The sequence below is a fragment of the Marmota monax genome, unplaced genomic scaffold (genome assembly GCF_021218885.2).
Source record: "Marmota monax isolate L192 unplaced genomic scaffold, Marmota_monax_Labrador192_F-V1.1 WCK01_AAM20220418_F8-fsc00097, whole genome shotgun sequence".
Taxonomy (NCBI): domain Eukaryota; kingdom Metazoa; phylum Chordata; class Mammalia; order Rodentia; family Sciuridae; genus Marmota; species Marmota monax.
Window position 1 is genome coordinate 5,391,470 of NW_026694162.1, and position 15,826 is coordinate 5,407,295.

Here is a 15,826-nt window from a genome sequence, read left to right on the forward strand (position 1 = left end):
CTCAGTGGAAATGCAAGGGTCAAATGGGAGAGAAGCAGGTGGGGGAGGCTGCTCTGGGCAGAGAAGGTCTGCCAGGTCCCTGAGGACAGCAAGCACTTGGGGACAACTTTGAGAAGTGCAGTAAGGCTGCAGCACAGAGACAGTCATTGTGTGTGTTAATCGGAACTGGCTGGCTGCCTCTTCTTATTCCTTTGCCATTTTCCAATTAAATTGCTTCAATAGGGAAAAAAGCTTCCATATATAAACACCATTATAGGAAATCATTAAAAAGCATCCATTTCATTATGCTTGCTATATTTGCAAACCTGCATTAGTAACCCAGAGGTTTTCTTGGGCTGGATTTTATATGCAGAGTTTGCTACAGTGTATTTGCTGATGTCTAACGATAACAGGAGTTAGTCCAGTCTACTCACTTCATCAAAAAGCACTTTTCTTTTGTTTTGCAAATCCCACCTGTCACAGCCTGGCTGCCTGTTCTGTAACCTGGCTCCTGGGCACTGACTTCTAGGCCTAGAGGGGTAAATGAGCAGTTCAGAAAGTGCTTGAACTTTCCAAAGTGGGGTATAAATGAGATAGAAATGAAAAGCCATCACTCCAGCTAAATAAAGGAGAAAGGTCCTCAACACACTGCATTTTAAAATAAATGACGTTACCTCTTTTCAAACCTGGTCACACAGTTGTTTGGGAAATACAGGTAACTGAATGGCTAAAGCCAAGGTTGGAATCATGGCTTAGAGCTTTTGTTTCCTCAGTCAAGCAAAGTGTTGTAGTTAGAAGTGAGACTGGATGTCACAGTTAATATGTTTTGCTCATGTAGTGTACCATGTGTTTAATCCCAACCATGAACGAGGCCCTGAAGTCTTAATAGGGGATCAGAGTTCAGAGAAGGTTAGTCACTTGTCCCAGGCCACACAGTTAAGAGGTTTTTGTTGCTGTGCTGTTTCTGCAGACAGCTTTATTTTTGCACTCCTATTGCATCAGTGAGACACACTGTGGTTGATATTGTACCCTTCCTGCCACCCTTCAAGGTCTCTAGTGCTGATAGGGGAATTTTAGGAGCAGCTGTGTGATCACAAGCACCTGGCCTAATTGCCGAGCATTTGTAATTAAACAAGATTCTGCAGATCTCTGAATGAGAAACAACACACTCAGACCAAACAATTCAGGGTGTTGCAATCAAGCAGAGGACAGATGTGTGCACGGGCCCATCGCGTCACACGTGTGTGGCGTCCCCTCCAGCAGGCTCTGTTCCCAGCCCTACTAATGGAACAGCAAAGCTTTTCTGGAGCAATTGCGTGTAAAACAAACAAAATCCCTGATCCCACAGACCTTTGTAGAGCTAGTGGGGGGCTCTGCTCTGGTATTTTGAGACAATTTCTGGTTTTTAGCAAGAAACTTTTATTTTTCTGGAACTTACCAACGTTAAGCTGTTATACACTCATAGGTTGAAAGGAAGCATAGGATCCTATGCTCGCTGGTGCGATCATATAGATGGTATTTTCCTTAGTATGAGTCGTTTTTGGAGGACAACCAAGGAAGAGTTTACACATGGAACCTGGCTTTTTGGCATGGCTGTGACTATGAAATATGTTTAACATTAAAGCCAGATTTTCCTGGCTTAGTGGCTGTTGAGGCTTAATGGCTTCGGGAAAAATGTTTAGAAGTGTCAAGCAGCCACTCAAAGTCGGGAGATCAAGTCAGTGCAGGAAAAGGCTGCCCTGCCTCTTCCAAAAACAATTTTTGCAAACTTGGAAAGAAGTGTTTGCAAAGGTGAGGCAGCCTCTCTGGAGAAGGCTCACTTTTTGCTAAGAACCAGGTGGCTTAGTAGTTCTCTCCCAATACCAAATTTTTTTTAAAGGGAAGTCAGAGTATTCAGAACTTTACTTGGAAACTTTGAGTATCCAGCCCTCACCCCCACCCCCCGTGAAAAAGTTAGACTGGACTGAAAGTTGCACCCTGCCTCCACGTAACAGGCTGAGCCCTTTGCTGCATCCCCCAACCCCTTCTCCTTAGTTTTATTGGGCAACATAATATCCCCCAAGAGATCCATGAGAGCCAAGCTCAAGACAAGCCTGGGGACATTGGCTTACTGCAGTTACCTCTCTGAGATGACTGTGTTTTCTCCTGAGCCTGGTCCAACACAACCCACCTGAGTGACAGAGGAGACCACTGAAAGTCATTCTGGAAGTTTCCTTAGAGTAACTAGGGTTGAGAGCAGGAAAGGTTATTGCTCTGCTTCGGGCTTATTCTCCTCACATTACACTGTTTAGTCGCTTCTCAGCCCTTACCCCTGCTCCCCCAAAAGACTTGGGGTATAAATGAGATAGAAACGAAAAGCCATTGATCTGCAACCTTCACTCCAGATGAGCCCCCACCATTGCTGTGATTCATGAATTCCTCTAATTTAAGAAGTCTTTATTTTCTAAACAGATCTTATCTCTTAAGGTTTACTAGAGTTTGGGATGTTTGAAACTCATGACATAGTTTTCCTTATAACCAGCAGGAGTATTAGGTTCTACACCAGCCTGTTTAGCCTGTAATGGAAATAAAGTCCGGGTCCTCATTGCTGTTCCCGCCAACCTGACCACCATGATGAGCTTTGTTACTATGAGAAAAAAATATTTTGGGTGTCTTTTTTGGTACTGGGGATTGAATTCAGGGGGACTCAGACACTAAGCCATATCCCCATCCCTTTTTATATTTTTTATTTTGATACAGGGTCTTGCTAAGTTGTTTGGGGCCTCACTATATTGCTGAAGCTGGCCAGGTGTGGTGGCGCATGCCTGTAATCCCACTGACTCAGAAGGCTGAGGCAGGAGGATTGCAAGTTCAAAGCCAGCCTCAACAATTTAGCGAGACACTTAGCAACTCAGTGAGACCCTGTCTCTCAATAAAATACAACAAAAGGGCCGGGGATGTGGGTCAGTAGTTAAGTGTCCCTGGGTTCAATCCCCACTCCACCCCACCCAAATTGCTGAAGCTGGCCTCAAACTTGCCTCAGCCTCCCAAGTCACTGGGGACTACAGGCACATGCCACCACACCTGGCAGCATTTTATGTTTCTGACATTCAGATGCTGGGAGTACATTCTCTCCCTTTTCCTGGGGATTTGGGAATTCACAGGCCTATTACAGGGAGAACCACAAGTCCTGGCCTAAGCACTGGGCCTACTGTGTGCAGGTGCTGTTTGCTCTCAGGACTGGGGATGGCCTGTCTTAACAGGGACTCTTGGCTGCTGTAGACAATCCAGGCTGAGAAAGGGCTGTTTGGATTGTTTAAACTGGGGAGGGTGGTCACAGGTGAAGCCCAGGAGAACCCCTGAGGCAGTGAGGTGGGGCTGGAGTTTTCCCTCCAAACATGCCCCTGACTATCTCTCTAAGATCAGTTCTTAAAGGTCCAGAATGATTTTTAAGGCTTTACTTGCAGAATAACAAAAGCCACCCCTTCTCTACCCCAAAGGTTTCCTACCATCCTCTATAACACTAGGGAGTATCTTATTCTAAGTGTCAACTCAGTGATCAGAAATCACCTAAAAAAATGATGCTGACATTTTTGTCACCAAAGCCTTGATTTCTAGAAGCTGCTGCCAGCACTTTTCTATAAGAGGCAGAGGGTGCACAGAATCTGTGCACGCTGGAGGGAGGGGTCTGAGAAGAGGCACCAAGGACTCGGGCTGGCCATCCCTGGAGGGTGGCTTTACAACAGTTGATGTTAGGCCATCTTCCTCGGGCCTTCTTATTTACAACCAAGTTTGCTATTTCCCAGAAACAAACTGTCCAAAATTCAAAGGGACAACAGCAAAAATGAAAACAAATCCCAGGCTGGTAAGATTTTGCTAAAATAGAAGTCATGAGCATGCAGCCTCATTTTCAGATGTGGGGTAGGGGTGCAGCTTGCTCTTCTGGGACCCCCTCCCTGAGTGCTCCTGTGTTCTCAGGTGGTCATCTGCCTGTGCGGGCACACTTACAGGGGAGTGCTCCTGTTATGGGAGCTACATTGAGAAGCCCATCATCTTCGAAGTCTCTGGGTTAAATCGAGATCTCAGTGTGTATCCATCCGTCGTGAGACTTTCTTGCCTAGAATGTAAAATATTTGTTTTCCTCTCAACTTTTTATTTTGAAAAATTTCAAACTTACAGAAATGGTAAGGTGAACCCCCCAAAAGCTGTTTGTTTTAGATTTTCCAATTATTAACATTTTGCCACATTTTCATCCCCCTCCCCGTCCCTGTTTTTATTCCCCTCCCCCTCCCTGTTTTCATCCCCCTCCCCCTCCTGTGTATGTAATTTTATTTTTTTCTGAGCCAGGTGAAAGTCAGTTGCAGACATCTTGATGCTTCATTCCTAAATACACATCAGTTAAAACTTCTTAAGAACAGGAACCTTCTCCTGTGTAACCACAGAGTCTTTAATCACACTCAAGAATTTTAACACTTCTGGGACACTAATATACAATCCTAATTCAACTTTTTCCATTTGTCCCATTAATGCCTTTTATTACTTTGTTGAATCTGAGATCCAATCCTAGGATGGTACCCGCTACCCTGGTTTTGTCTGTCATGATATTGACATTTTGGAGAAGACCAACCCTATATTATCTCAGATAGCCCTTTATTCTGAATAGTCTGATTGTTTTCTTATTAGATTTGTGGTTAATTTCTTCTTCTTTTTATAAAAATCTATGTAGGTGATGATACGTTCTCATTCCCATGTTGCAACAAGTTGCTCCTGATGCCAGTTGGTCCATTATTAGTGATGTTGAGATGTTCTAAAACTACAATGGCATTGTCCTTATAAATCCTCTTGTCTTATTTAGACACAGGCAATTTGAGGCATTAAGCAGGGGGTAACCTCTGAGGATACTTTCTTTCTCCTTGGCATTCAGACCCAATAGCCAAAGATTCTACGTTTTCTATGTTGTTTTGTTCCTCTTCTGTGAATTCCTGATGGAGCGCCTTGCCGTGTGCCAAGTGCAGAAGACTGCTAACAAGAAAGCAGCAGCCCCCCTGGGTGCGGCTTTGGAGTTACAGTAGAATCCGACGTGTTAGATTCCTTGTATGTAATGTCTGGCCTCTTTGCAGAAAGTCTGCTTTGATGCTAAAAGAATTTACAGCTCGCTCTTTGTTTTAGATTTTGGTGCTGGGGATGGAACCCAGGGCCTTGTTCCTACCAAGCACGTGCTCCACTTCTGAACTCCACTCGAAGTTGCTTTATCAGGCATGCTATGTGCCCAGTCAGAACAGAGAAGTGAGTGGCATGGACTAGCCTTTGGCAGGCAGCAAGGGTGATGCGCACGGTCCCTCCTGCTGCCGCCCGCATTGCAGCAGGCCTGCAGCCACTTCTGTTTCTTAGCCTGGCTCAAATTCACTGTAGCTAATATCTCTTACTTCACTGGCAGCTTTCTACCTCCAGGAACTTAATTGAAAGCTTTCTGCCTTTTAGAAAGTGTGATGTGTCATTTGAGATGTCTTAAATTTGATGATCCTTGATTAAGAAGTAGGCAACAAAAGCTTGATATTTTTAAAAGTTGGCTTATAAAAAGCCTTTCATTTCTATTATGCTTTCAGCTCATCTAGTGTAAATCGAACGCCTACTCCAGACCCAGCGCTGTGAGTCTCTGGGAACACAGTGTTGAATGAACAGAGTCATTGCTCCCCAGGGCTGGACTTGCCAGGGTCTATGTGTTGGTTAGTAGGTGATTACGGGGAATGTGATACCCTGATCAGATGCCTCCTGAGAAACAGGATTCCAGGGCAAAGCTTAAAAAAGACCTGTTGGAAAAGGAGAACGAGAGGCTTCCAAGCTGGGCAAATACCTAACCAGTAACTGTGAAGCGAATACCAAGTCCCAGAAGTGTGTGCTGTTTGAATCCAAAATCACATGTTGGAGCAGTGAATGAAAGTCCCAGCCTCTCCATCAGGGAGACTGGGGGATAGTTGTTAACACCCAATCCAAGTAGCTGGACTTTATGTGGGTTAGAATTTTTCCAGGGGTTTAAAAACAATAGCAGCAATTTTTAACAACCTGATTCAAAATAAACCAATTCTATCATAGTTTATGGTGTCACCTTGGGGAATAGGCATGGTTGGTCCTGAGACAGAAAGAAGAAAGCCAGATTTGCCCACTAGGATGTGTTTAACTGGGCAAGATTGCTCTTGAATTTCTTTAGTTTTTGTAGCCAAGAATGTCCTCTGACGTCCTTTCCTGATTTCCAAAGTATATGGGCCTTCCCTCAGACAGCAGTATAAAAACCTAAGACCCTAAGTTCTCATTAGGAAAATATAACCTGAGCTGTGTGTTCTCTAGCTCCCATCAGGAGTCTAACTGGGAAGTGTCACATTCAGAGAAGATAGCAAAATACTATAGGAGGTGCTGCAGACTCCAGCGGAGCTGGGCAGTAGCCAGCCAGGCAGGAAGTGGGCTGGAGCAACCCGGACACACTCGCTGAGTCCAAAGGGGTCTGCTCTGCTGCTCGGCAGATTGTTGTAGTGCAGAAGGGCCCAACACTGAATTTCACAAGAATAACCATTAATCCTAATGACTTTTAAATGGTGACAATTCTTCAAAACTTGCTTTTAAAAATAGGACCATTCTGAACGCTCCAACCCTGCCAGATGTGCAGACACATTCTCTGGCTGTTGCTGGCTAATTTGCATCCTCTAGTCAAAGGAGAAGTCAGTTTCACATACTTTTCTGTGTTCTATGCCATCAGACAGTGGAGTAGATATCTGGAAAGCCACATAAAAATCCCTTGACATTGTGCTTTACCGTCTATGTCTTCCATTCTGAACATAAGAAATCTGCATAAATGTGAAACTGGCTGAGGGCACTGACAGTCACATTGCTTTACGTCCCATGAAGTCCCATGTTCCTAAATTCTTTCAGCATCAATTGTCAGAAAAAACATTGTATCTCTTGTGAAATGGAAATGCTTTCTCCTTTCTGACAGGAGATAACTTATTTTTGCTCTGGCTGCCGGGAAGCTCACAGCTAAATGGAAGAGTTGGCCTCAGAAAGTTGTGTTAATCTCCATTTGCTTCCACAGCCGTTCCCCAGTCCCAGGTGCTGTGTCTCCCCCCCCCCCCTTTTGTGGTTGTTTGTGAAAAGTCCCCTCAGATTCTTCTTTGGAAAGAGACATGATATAAACGAAGTCTGTTAGAGAAAAGTGCAGCTGAACCGAGGACCTCCTCTCTCCCGTGGACATAGATGTGGGTAAAGCACAGCCTGGTGAAGGGAGGAGTGTGCCTCCCTCCCAGGGACTCACTGGAGCTCCTGATGGGGAGGCTGGAATGTTGAAGAGTCAGTGACTCCTGCCAGTTTTTGAGGTCTTATTTCTCCTGCTCTCCCATTCTCCAAAACATTCTTTAATTAAACAATTTTCTTCAAATCCTTTGTAAGCAGGTAAGTCCTGCAGCACCTCCTATAGTATTTTGCTTTGTAAAGCTATGGTTTCTGTTTCATACTACTTATTGCTTTTATCTTCTCATTTTACTCACTGAAATACATTTATTATTTTATTATTATAGAAATTATATATATCTGTGGCTATATATACATACATGTATGTGTATATGTATAAAAAAAATTTACCATGTTAAAGTGTGTGTGTGTGTGTTACTTGGAATGGAACCCAGGATTACTTTACCACTGAGCTATATATCCAGTCCTTTTTATGTTTTGTTTTATGGTATTTATTTATTGTTTTATGGCATTGGGGATTGAACTCAGGATGGTTTAACCTCTCAGCCACATCCCTGGTCCTTTTTTTAAATATCTTTTAAAAAAATTTTTAGTTATAGATGGACACCATAGCTTTATTTTATTTATCTTTATGTGGTGCTGAGTATCAAACCCAGTGCCTCACATATGCGAAGCAAGCACTCTGCCACTGAGCCACAACCCCAGCTTCCCTAGTCCTTTTTATTTTATTTTATGATTCAGGGTCTTAATAAGTTACCCAGGCTGGTCTTAAACTTGTGATCCTCCTCCCTCAGCCTTCTGAGTCACTGGAATTATATAGGTGTGCATGTCAGTGCCTGGCTCATATTAACCATCTTTAAGTGAATGGTTTAGTGATATTAAGTGCATTCATAGAATTCTCCATGTCCCGAACTTTTTCATCCTCCCCAGAATAACCTGTACCTAACATATACCTGTTAAACAATAACTCCTGCCTCCCCTAACCTCCACATGTCCATTCCACTGTCTCTATGAAATTGCCTATTCTATTAGATATCTCATAAAAGTAAAATTATGCAGTATTTGCCCTTTTGTGTCTGACTTATTGCACTTAGCATAATGTTTTGAAGGTCCATCCATGTTGTAGCATGTAATGAAATGTCATTCCTTTTTAAAGGTGATGCATATTCTGTTTGTGTATGTAACCATTTAGTTTATTTATTTGTCAGTGGACGCTTGAATCGTTTCCATATTTGACTAATGTGAATAGTGCTGCTGTGAACATTGGTGTACAATCATCTATTGGAATCCCTGCCTTCAGTTATTTTGGGTGAAAGCCTAGGAGTAAAATTGCTAAATCACATGGCTATTCTATGTTCAACTTGGTATTCTTGCATTGCTGTGGATCAAACCCAGGGCCTCACGCTTGATAGGCACATGCTATACCACTGAGCTACAGCCCCAGCTCCTGTGTGTAACTTTCTCACGACCACTGGTTTCCATACCTGCAACATTTTACATTCCTACCAGCAATGCAGAAAGGTTCCAATTTTTCCACGTTGCCACTGATAACATTATTTTCTGCGTTGTGTGTGTGAGTGTGTGTGTGTTCGTCATGCAAATTGCTATATGGATTTCTGAAACCATTTTGACAATATCTTTTTTTTTGTAGAGTATTTTATCCATTAACCATTAATATAATTAATGATATGGCTGACTGGGGGTCTCCCAATTTACTATTTGTTTTCTGTTTATCCCCTTTCTGATTTTTTTTGTTCTTTTCTCCTTTCTTCCTCCTTCTGGCTTATTTGATTTTTTTTTTTTTAGAATTTTATTTTAATTTATTTATTATCTTTCAATGATTCCTCTTAGCATCATTTTTTTTTTTTTTAGTGGTTATTCTAGGAATTAGAGTACCTTTTCAGAATCTACTCAGAGTTAATATTCCTCATTTCATCGTGATTTCTGTCCCTCCTTTGGCTCCTTTGGGAAACAGTGGCTGTGGCTAGGCCTGCAGTGTTCTAGATTGCACTTGTACACCCAGAGATCCTTATTCCAGCTGCAGTGGTGAAATCACCTGACCACAGGAGGCCGTGGCTGTAGCTTCAGCTGTTCTGCGCACCTACTGTGCAGCCTTCCTGAGTAACCAAGTCCTTAAGCCTCAGCTAGCACCCCGACCTAGTGGGATGGACTTAATATGCATGAAAGCCCTGTCCAACCTGGGTTAGGATAGAAGACATAACAATAGGTAGAGACATAAAGGAAGTATCAGAGTTTTTCTTCAGGAGTTCCACATGCTTTTCCAGGCCTGTCACTCCCTAAGCCAGCCCCCAAATTCCTGGGAAATCTGTAAATCTACCTATGAACCACTAATTAATTCCTTAATAAACAGATTAAGAGATAGGATATTTGAAGAAACCTATAATTTAAGAGACTTCCAGTGCTGCCTACAGATCAAAGAATGAAGAGCGTATCAGATGAAGGATCCAAAGATTGACTAGACCACTGGAAACCATCTTGAGCTCACCAAACTATTATTCCTGCATGCCTCTCTGTACCCACCCCTCACCAAGTTTCCTTTAAAAGAAGAGCTGAGAACCCTGAAAACTCCTCTCTCATTCTCGAGATGACCTGCATATTCCCTTGAATGTATACCTGCTTTTGTAAATAAGCCTCTGACTGGTGTGTGTGCTGAAATTCTCCTCCTTTGCAGAGGCCAAGAACGCCCCAGTCCGGAGGTGAGTTCCCCTTCTCTCCAGGAACTCCTCAGACCCTTCCTTGAAGACATCTCCTCCCCTATGACTAAACCAAAGGATCATTATTCTGTTTCAGGAGCTAGGTTGCTGTGAATGCCACCTCTCAGGCACATTTTGCCCTGCTTGGATAACCTGGTTCCTTATCTTGGCCTCTCTCATTCCCTCTGGTCCCTTGATGTCACCTCTGGTATTTTTTTTTTTTTTTTTATAATTGGTGCTTTTTTTTTTAGAGAGAGAGAGAGAGAATTTTTTTTTAATATTTTTTAATATGTGGTGCTGAGGATCGAACCCAGGCCGCACGAATGCCAGGCGAGCACGCTATTGCTTGAGCCACATCCCCAGCCCTCACCTCTGGTATTTTGTGGAGACTCAGCCTTTGGTATTGGAGGCCCTGTCTCTGGCAGGGGCCATAATTATGCAGGGCACTGTAGCCAAAGGAAGGAATTTGGAACTTGTTATAAGGGTGTATTTAGAAGAATATTCCACAGACAGTGAAAGAAAATTCCACAGTATGGAGCAGTGTTGATGGGGGTGGACGGTGGCTAGCGATTGGTGTTATGTGACAGTACCTCTGACAGGGGACCCAACTCATCTGCTCCTGATAGCCTGGCCACCTTATCCTTCTGTGGGACATCAAACCAGCACAATGGCAAAGGACGGCCAAGTGTGAGCAGATCATTAATCGGTTTTATATGAAGCCACGGTGCAGAGTTCTGTGGATAACAGACTGGAGTATGTGGGGTTAACCAGCCAACAAGGCTATTTGCATACATTCTTCCTCCTAAGACTTAGAAAATATTTGTAGCCCTCCTTTGTTTGAAGTGTGGATGCCTGTGAGCTCCTTACAGTCTGTGTGCTGACTTCAGTACCTTCCTCATGTCCTTCTGCCTTGTCCTGTATCTGCACTGTGTTCTTGATTGGTACTTTCAGAGGGTAGTGACAGGCAGCTGAGAGAAGGGGTCCAGCAATTCCCTTGTATATCTGTGGACCTCTCAGAATTGAGAACAGTCTCTTGATCATCTTTGAACTCTGCTTCCAACCTGAGACCGGGGCTCAGCAACTGTCTGGTTATAGAATGAATGGAAATACTAGTTGGATCTCTGGTCCCTCCTCCTGTTCCCTGTGGCCCAACATCTGCAGGAATCAGCCTGGTCGCTGCCCCTGCAGTTCCACCATGAGAACCCCTCAGCAGACACATCCAACGTGACTGCTATGTCAGGTGGACCTGTGCTGGGGAAGTCAGCACAGGGTGACTGAAGGGAAGCATCTTTTCTTCCTTATCCTGTCTATAAGTGCTTAATAGTACAAATAATTCAGGGATGTGTGTTCACTCCAGTTCAGGGCAACAGGAAACCTGCACCTGAGGACAACTGATCTTTGTGGTCACTGGGGTGTGCTGCTCCGCACCTGGGCCCCTTTACCTCTTACTGGTGGTGGTGTATACCTGCCCTTGGTATACAGAGGGCCCTCTGCAGTGATGATTATCCTCATTTTGGCAGCTTAGGGTATGATCCATAACAAAGAAGAAAAGCACAAAGCTGATGTAGAACATGCTACTATTGACAGAGTCTGTTTTTTTAGTATTATTGTCTTTTAAAAGAAATTTTTTTTGGGGGGGGGGGCGGTACCAGGGATTGAATGCAGGGACACTTAACCACTGAGCCACATATCCAGCCTCTTTTTATATTTTATTTAGAGACATGGTCTCGCTGAGTTGATGAAGGCCTTGCTAAACTGCTGAGGCTAGCTTTGAACTCACAATTCTCCTCCTTCAGCCTCCTGAGTCGCTGGGATTACAGGCTTGTTCCACTGCACCCGGAAATTATCTCTTAAATGTAGAGTGATGTGTTTATATTTTCCCATTTGAAAATAATATTTGATGCCTATGTTGGAGATACAATGGTAATGAAGATCAAACATCCTTCTCTTATAGTGCCACAAAGAAAACAGGATAGTGGAACAGGAGCAGAGGAAGATGGAAACCGTGCTCTAGATAGAGAGGGGCTTGGTGAGAAGGTGACATTTGAACTGAGAGCTGCGTGATAATTTGTGTGGAAATTAGTCTAGATAGAGGAAACAGCAAAGGAAGAGGAACCCTTGGGACAGACCAGAATTTGGCATGTTCCCAGGTCAAAGAGAAGGCCAGAAGTGTGAATAGAACATACGGAATACCAGGAGGAGGACATGTAGTTCTCACCTTGACTGTACTGCAGAATTATCTAAGGAACTTAAAAAAAAAATCCCAGTGTCCAAGCCCCACCTGAAGAGGTTTGTGACTTAATTGATCTGGGGTGGGACCAGGACTTTGGGATTTTATGAAAGCCTCCTAGGGAATGCAGCTTGGATAGGCCATGTGTCTTGATCATGCAGAGTGTTACAGGCTCTGGTAAGAACTTGGACTTGAGCTGAATGGCAGTGTGAAGCTACTGGACAATTTGGACTAGGAAATGAACATAATCTGATTTATGTCTTTAAGAGGCTCACTTTGACTATCGTGTGGGCAGTGGAGGTCGGGGGTTATTACCGTGGCCCCCTGGAGAAACGATGGTGACTTGAAGCAGGGTGGTTTCAGTGGAGATGGTAGGAGGAGGTCAGTATTTGGATTGGAGGCTGTGGTCAAAAAAATGGATTGGATTTAGAATGTGAGGCAAAAAGATCTCATGGGTGCCTCAGAATTGACCCGATAACCTGGTGGGTGGTACTGCCATTCACAGAGATGGGAGAGGTCAGGGAGGAACAAGTTTGAGAAGTTGCCATGCCTTATTTGGAGTGAAAACTTCAAGCTGGTGTTCTGTCTAGAGTTAACTTATAACCAAATGAGGTTGGCTAAAATATCCTGAGAAATCCTGTTCCTTTCGTGCTGAGAGTTTTCTTGAAGTCTTCCAAAGGTAAGCACCAAAAGCCAGTTGACCACTTTAGTGCATAGGACCTGTGATGAGCAGGGAAAGCTTCTTTCATACCAGTATCAGGTGGGATGTAGGGGAAGGATATACTTTGAGAGATTGCATGCAGTCAACACCTGTTTTGCTATAATAATTGAGTAGTGTGGTCATTTATAGAATCAGAAATAACAGATTAAAACATTTATGTTTGACTTAAGGGGAATTTCCCCCCCCAACAAAGTTATTTTCCAAGATAACTAGCTTATGTTATAAATTTTCCTTCCCTGACCAGGCCCTGGATATCTGGCAGTAAAAGTAATTGAGGTTGTTAAATCAAGATTAAATTATTGGAAACTGGGTTTGATGATGCACACCTATAATCCCAGCTATTTGGGAGACTGAGGCAGGAGAACTGCAAATTTGAGGCCAGCCTGGGCAACTTAGCAAATCACAAATCCCTATCTTAAAATAAAAATTAAAAAGGGATGCAACTCAGTGGTAGAGTGCACCCTTGTACCATAAAATCTCCAGGGTCACTAAATCAAAAATTAAATAATTAGAACTCTAATTCCAAACTCCAGACTGTAGACCTCAGAAATGAAATATTCATATTTTCCTAATTATGCTGATGGAGCCCTGGTGCAGTGAGAACAACATGGAATTTTGTAAGAAGTTTGTCATTTTTTTCCCCCGGTGAAAGTAAATGGATTAAGTTGTAAAGATGAAGTCTACGGATTGGTGTATGGAGTGGGGGAGCCCAGATTTGAAGTTCATTGGGGGCAAGAACTTTCTCTCAACCTTTTTTTTTTTTTAAGTACTGGGAATTAAACCCACAAGCATTTTACCACTGAACTATATTCCCAGTTTTTTTTTTTTTTTTTTTTTTTTTAATTTTGAGATAGGACCTCACCAAAGCTGAGAGTCTTATTAAGTTGCCCACACTGATCTCCAACTCAATATCCTCCTGCCTCAGCCTCCCAAGTTGCTGGGATTATAGGCACGTGCCAGAATCTGTGCACCTGGCTCGGTATCTGTTTTTCAAAAATGCCTACTACATTGCTCATTCTGAGGCTTTGAACTGTTTGTTTAGTAAAGTTAGGAAATGTTTGTAGCTGAAACTCTGGAGTCAGCACTGGCTGAACAGGAATGTTGACCAGAAGGCTTTTGAAATGCCAACAACCCCTTTGGGAGGCACTTCTGTGTTCTTAGTAGAGAAACTCTGGATGTGGCTGCCTTTGAGTGAAAGGCAGGAAAATTCAGGATGGTGTAGCTATTTAGAAAATGGGTAGGACCTAAGACTCCTTTCTAAAGAGCTTCAAGTTGGCTATAAGCCTCCGAGGCAGCCCTGAGGGGAGGCTGGTCCTGTTGAGCTTTGAAATGTTGAGCTCCTTTGCTGTCCCACAGAGCATCTGTGTTGCCAGTCTGTCTGCTCAATACCATGTCTGTCCTCATTACCCACAGATAACTGCAGTGACCTGAACTCAGAACTGCAGAGGGTGCTGACGGGGCTGGAGAGCGTTGTCTGCGGCAGGAAGAAGAGCAGCTGCAGCCTCTCGGTGGCTGAGGTGGACAGGCACATCGAGCAGCTCACCACCGCCAGCGAGCACTGCGACTTGGCTATTAAGGTGGGCCTCCCTCAACCCGCTGCCAGGTGGTCTCAGATTATGTAAGGGGAGTGGTCAGAACCCACTCTTGAGGCATGTTTGTCTCAAATACCTGTTGGGGATGTTTCAGTGACAGCCATGCTAGAAATTGGGCCAGGAGGTAGAAGCAGGGGCCCTACAAATCTTTGCTTGGCTGAATGACTTTGGAAAAAAGCCATTATATTGACAGTCAAGATCTTTGGCTTTTCTATAAAAGAGATGATGTGCTTAGAAATGATTAGATTACTAGCACCCAGCCACATCATTTTAGCATGGTTCATGACAGAGCACTTGTAAGTGTACCAGGGAAGTTTTATTGGAGCCTTAAGGCCTCAAGAACACGATTTCATGAGTTAACAATCTGTGTTGCTGACCAAGGGGAAGGTTCAGCACCTGACTGAGTCATCCCATCCCCTGCACAATGCAGCTGGGTCTCAGCCACACCTCTGACATGTTTTCATCTTCCTACTGAAGAAGGAGCAGGTGAGGGGAATCTGCTGCATCTGCACAAAGTCATCCTGAACAATGGGAAAGACAAGTCCAGCTGATCCCGGGCCTCAAGTGTCTTTATATTACTTCACTATAGCTTAGGGACCTAGGCCTAGCAATTTAGATATAGAAGTCTGGGAGGATTTTATACAAAGGAACAATCTAGACCCAAGTTTCTGTCAACAAGAACCCTCAATTTCCCCCAAAGAACTGTGTTGTCTCAAGGTACAGCATGGTGTCTGTTTATAACACAGCTGCTTTCTTTCTCTTTCATCTCAGTTGGAAATATATAGGTGAGGTGGGGTTGGGGATGAGGAGAAGCTATCACTGGTGTTTCTTGTCTGGAGTGTTCCAGGCTCCACATTAGATGGCAATGTCATCTTGGGTACTAGCTCTAGCCTCCACATTGAGAGGAAAAGAGGAGGCCAGGGACTTCTACCAACTAGCAAGGGACATAGCAGGGCCTGGAGCATAGCCAACTAGGATAAGAGTCTTGAATTTGAAAGGAGAAACAAAGCAGATCATGAGGAACGTGGCAGCAGGATTTGGGTACCTGTGTTCCTCAGGGAACCAGTGTGAGCCTCTGAGGGTGGCTCCTAGGGGGTTTAGTATTTGAAACCTGTTTCTCATCATGTCTCTTCTTGGCCTTTTGCAACTGCCCTGTAATTCTCCCTTCTGTTTAGAAATCAACTGGCCTCTGCTTCCTTTCACAAAGGATAATACATGTGAATGAATAGTTTCTGAGAGCAAGCAGAATAAATTCTTTTTTCTTTTCTAATTTTATGTATCTTTCTTCTCCACTAATGCTGTTGTAAATGAATTTTTAATAACCCTTCAAGTACGATAAGAGATTCTCTCTTTTTTCTTTCTTTTTATTTTT

The 15,826-nt window shown here is 43.6% G+C and overlaps 1 protein-coding gene across 6 annotated transcripts in view; it reads left to right on the top strand.

Moving 5' to 3' along the window:
- The window catches only part of Mcc (MCC regulator of WNT signaling pathway), a 466,079-nt gene that overhangs the window by 373,756 nt on the left and 76,497 nt on the right, over positions 1 to 15,826 (top strand). For all 6 annotated transcript variants that reach the window (XM_058585985.1, XM_058585986.1, XM_058585987.1 and 3 more), the window contains one exon: positions 14,276 to 14,439. In XM_058585985.1, coding sequence (XP_058441968.1) covers positions 14,276 to 14,439 — 164 coding nt within the window. The remainder of the gene's footprint in view (positions 1 to 14,275; positions 14,440 to 15,826) is intronic.